This window comes from Chrysochloris asiatica, unplaced genomic scaffold, assembly GCF_000296735.1.
Source record: "Chrysochloris asiatica unplaced genomic scaffold, ChrAsi1.0 scaffold00075, whole genome shotgun sequence".
Taxonomy (NCBI): domain Eukaryota; kingdom Metazoa; phylum Chordata; class Mammalia; order Afrosoricida; family Chrysochloridae; genus Chrysochloris; species Chrysochloris asiatica.
Genome location: NW_006408593.1, coordinates 12808761 through 12813726, shown reverse-complemented (window position 1 = coordinate 12813726; position 4966 = coordinate 12808761). Strand labels below are relative to the sequence as shown.

General features: G+C 42.2%; 1 protein-coding gene across 1 annotated transcript in view; it reads left to right on the top strand.

Annotated features, from left to right (window-relative positions):
- Nucleotides 1–1257: 1257 nt before the first annotated feature.
- LRP4 (low density lipoprotein receptor-related protein 4) overlaps nucleotides 1258–4966 on the top strand; it is a 72407-nt gene continuing 68698 nt past the window's right edge. The window contains exon 1 of the mRNA XM_006865129.1: nucleotides 1258–1266. Coding sequence (XP_006865191.1) covers nucleotides 1258–1266 — 9 coding nt within the window. The remainder of the gene's footprint in view (nucleotides 1267–4966) is intronic.

Genomic DNA, 4966 nt, shown 5'->3' with positions numbered 1-4966 from the left:
CTGGGTCGTATGCCCCCAAGCCCAGTGACTCGTTCCCTCAAGGTGTTTTGGCTATGACTAAAATGTTTTCCAAACTTTGTCTTCTGTGTATCATGAATATATGTGTTGTTGTTGTGCCATCGAGTTGGTTCTGACTCGTAGTGACCCTGTATAGGGTTTCTGAAGTACCTCTGGTGGATTTGAACTGCTGGCCTTGTGGTTCACAATCTACTGCTGATCCTCCAGCACTACACCAGGACTCCAGTCTTCTTGTAGGATATGGATATTTTCCTATCACAAACAGCATTGTACTTCAAGACAGATCTTGAGATACTCTTTTTAATGATGAATACAACACCATTCCTCTTCAAATATTTGTTGCAAGTGTAGTAAACCATATGATTTACTGATTCAAAATATATGTGTAGCACATACAAATACAAATGTAGGAATATACACTGTCATGCCTATATATACTATGGGTATATATTCACCTTACCACATCTCAGCTTACATGTCAATTGTATGTATCTACTATGAGTCGGAGGAGTCCTGGTGTGACGCTGTGAGTTAATGTGCTGGACTGCAAAGTCGATTTGAATCTCAAGGTTGGTAGTTCAAGCTCACCAACTATTCTTTGGAAACCCTATACAGGTTGATATGGGTTGGAACCAACTCAACGGCACTTCACAACAACAATTATAGTCGGAATCGACTTGACAGCACTTAACAACAATAACAACACTCATAGATTACTGTTTGTTATTACTCTTATATATATCATTTGCAGCTTTAAACTAATTTGTGAGATCATCTGTCTAATGTTTCTACATTAGCTGCAGATCTTCAACCATTAGACTATAAGTTACAAGGACCCAATATACCTCATTTACCAATGCTTCTACGGTGCCTGGTTGGTGGTTGTGCGCTGTGGAGTAGTTTCGGACTCATAGGGACCCTGTATAGGGTTTCTGAGGCTGTAAATCTTTATGGGAGCAGAAAGTCTCATCTTTCTCCTGAGGAGCAAACTGCTGACCTTGCGGTTTGCAGGCCAACTCGAAACCCACTACGCTCCCAGGGTTCCTTTGGCATATAATATGCCTTCAATAAATAAGGAATGAGTGTGGGAAATAAGATAAGCACTGGAGTGGTAACTAAAAAGTTGGCAGTCAAACCCACTAGCCACTCCATGGGAGAACAGATGAGGCTTTCTGTTCCAGTAAAGATTTACAGGCTTAGAAACCCTATATAGGGTCGCTATGAGTTAGAATCGACTAGATGGTACTGGTAAAGCAGATAGAAAGAGACCTGATGGTGAAATAGGCTAGTGTTTAGTCGCTAACTGCAAGGTTCGTTGTCCAAAATCCACCAGCCATTTTCTGCTATCTGTTCCTGTAAAGAATTACAAGACCTAAAGATTTACACCCTCGGAAACCCTGTACAGGGTCGCTATGGGTCGGACCCGACTCGATGGCACTTAACAACAACAACAACAACAAGGAGTTTCACTGAGTCAGAATCAACTCAAAAGCTGTGTGTGGGAGTTTGATAGGTGTAGGACTAAGTTTCCTTTACATGTATTTACTTTTGGTTTTATTTCTATAGCTTTAAGAACCCCTTCCTTCCATTCACGTTGCTTTCAACAGGGAAGTCATTCTGGAGAGAAGATGGAGCATTTCCTTGCAGACTCATACTTAATCTTTTAAATCAAGGTTCCTCAAACTAAATTAATGGAAATGGAACATACAGAACTGAAATAATAAGAATGTTTATGCCTTGTGAAGAATGCCACAATGTCACTGAACAACTTGTATAGAAACTGTTGAATGGGAACCTGAACTGTTGCCTAAACCTTTACCAAAATCACAATTTAAAATAGATAATACTTTGTTAAAATCACGGTTTCTCTACTTCAGCCTTATTGGCATTTGGGGCTTGTCTTAGTTATATAATGTTGCTATAACAGAAACACCACAAGTGAATGGCTTTAATAAGCAGGAAAATATTTTGTCACCGCTTAGGAAGCTAGAAGGCAAAATTCAAGGCACCATCTCTAGCGGAAGCCTGTGTCTGCTTAGAGCAAGGTCCTTGTCTCCTTTCTAAATGTGTGAGCCCAGCATCCCTTGGAAATCTCCATGTGTCTTGGCATTAGTCTTCCCCTGCATCTAGGAGGTTCTTAGCACAGGGACCCTGGGTCCAAAAGATGTGCTCGCTCTTGGCTCTTCTTTCTTCTTTCTTAGTAGTAGTAGGTCCCCCCTCCTCTGTTGGCTTCTCCTTTGTGATATAGGTCACACCCCAAGGAAACTCCCCTGACATTAGATCAGGGCTGTGTCCTGAGAGAGGGCATTGCATCTCACCCTAATGCCCTCACAACTAATTGACTTATCACATCAGATCACTTCTTGGGGAATGATTACATCATTACAAAGCTGCCAAGTCACTGAGAATCATGGCCCAGCCAATCATGACACATATTTTGCTGGCGGTGCAGGGAGAGAGACACAATTCAATCCACCGCAGGGTTCGATTTTTTGTTGTGTGGGGTGGTATTGTTACTGTAAGATGTTTAGCAGCATCCTTGGCCTCTACACATTAGATGCCAGTGACACCCCCCTCCCAGTGTGACAATCAAAAATGTTTCCTGATATTGTCTCATGTCTCCTGGAGGGAATAAGAAAGAGGAGGGCAAAACCACCCTTGGCTGAGACCCACTGTTGTATAAAGTATGAAACGTCAGACCTTTTTTCTTTCTTTAGCAGAATTACATGTAGGAATTCAGGTTGTTGAATCATGCCTGGGTTATAAGAAGATTTTACTAATCCAGTTAGATCAAAATAGTGTCCGTTTCTTGTTTCTGTAACGCACTCTGTGTTTCATTTGAAAAGGTCATTTGTGATAGTCTAATTCAAAGCCGGATTCTGGTCTTGGAAATTCACTTCCCTGGACTATCCTAGAAGGATGAAGGAAAGGGGTGGTGTTTCTGAGGAAACTAACGCCTCCAAGACCCCTGTGGAATTGGCAGTCCCCTATAGCTTCTGTAGGGGCATGTCCCAGAGGACAATAAAGGGGAGAAAAGCAGCCCCTTCTGGCATGCTTTTCAGGATCTCTCACTCTAAACAAGAAAGTCTGAGAGGCCTGGTAAAAATAAATATGGCTTAGCACTGCTGGCACAAGAGCAGTTTCTGACAGCCAAGATTTAACTCACCCTAGGGGGTGACCCAAGCAGGAAATATGCACAAAGTTCCTTTCTACCCATTGATATTCCCAGTAACACACCACAGTCAGGGATGGCTCTGTTCACCAGAGCTATGCTGAACCATGGAGGAGGATGACTTGGGATATGTGCACGCAAAAACCCAATCTCTTGAGCCTGAGTCAGATGGGGACAGCCAGCTTCCCCCTTTCTCCCCAAACCCAGAAAAACAACACAAATCATGCCTGTTGGAAAGGAACCTGTCTGTTGCATACAGAGTGGGATCTGTTAATAAATTCTTAATCCCCTGTCATTGAAAGTATGGTGACTGGCTGTCCTTGATTTTTAGGGACAAGTGTATTAATGAGAACACATGTCCTTAGTTTTTATTTGGAAAAAAATATGGTCTCCAGAATCATTAAGAGTTTTCTCAACAGGTTAGAAAGCAAGTCTTCATAAGAAGCATGTATTGAAACCCTGACACCAACGAAGTCTACATCAGAAACATTGGGAAGGGCTGAGAATCAGCTCCTACTTTTTACTTTTTTCAAAACTTTGGACTTTCGGCTAAGGTGACTTAGGCCAGGAAGGTCACCTGTTTTTCTTTCCTAGCTGTAAAATCATTTTGAGCTGACCTGACTTGACTGCCACCTTCAGTCAGCAAGAAGAACTACACACAGAGAAAATGACTCTGTATTCGTTGCCATGGTGATGCTGGTTCAACCACATTGCATTTGGTTAAAAATTCCAGGCAAAATAATATAACTCTGGCTAAGAAGGAGTTAACACTGCACGTGGTGTGTGTGTGTTTGTGGTGGTTACAAAGTACAGTTAATGTTAGCTTTGGTAAAAGATAGTAATTTGAAATAAAAGCCTTTGAAAAATTGAAAACAAGTAAGGATGAAATGTCAACCTATCCATTTGGAGAAATCTCCTAATATCCACTTTGCACTATACCAAATTACTTTCCCCTCAGCTCACATGAGGCATATGGGTCGTCTTGACTCTATTTACTAGTGAGAGGAAAGTGGTTTAAGGAAATCCACAGAGGATTCAAAGCCAGGAAATGCTGGCTTACCAGCCTGGAGAGAAAAGTGAGATGTAGGGCCCTAAGGAGGTTGAGGGATTGGGGGAAAGTAGCAAAACAAAATTCAATCTAGGAAAGGGAAGGCGGTAACAAAATTAACCCATAGTATTAATATGGGTAAGGGAGAGAAATAGACCACAACGCTAAAAAGAGAAAAGTTTCCAAAAACAGTTTAACATTGCTGAAGGCCCAACAGAGTGAAGGGATGGGACAGAGAATGAAGTCTTTGGGGGAGTGCTAAGGGCTCATTTCCTTACCCCCTTCCTTTCTGGCCCCCAGGATCAGAAAGGCAAAGAGGCTAACAACGCTGATTTACAAAGACAGCGAGGAGGAACTAAGTCTGTCTGGGCCAACTCTGGACGTCTGAGCGACAGGACACAGACAACCACCTCAGGAAATGAGTAAATGAAAAGAGAGGTCGTGGAATTATTTCGCTCTAGAACTCGCTGTCTAAACGAAAAAAATAAAGGGGGTGGGCGAGAAAACGAAAAAAAAAAGGAATTGTGATAGTGAGAACAAGCCTTCCAGGCCCCCTGATACTCCTTATTGGACATCAATAAAGCCCAAGCTAAGCGGATTTATGCATTAGCAAGCCCTGTGTATTCTGGGACATCTATAAAGTCTGGACTTGGGGCAGGGGTCACGTCCAGGTGACTTTGGTCAGTTACAGTGGACGGGATCAGAGAGTTGTTTATTTATTTATATAT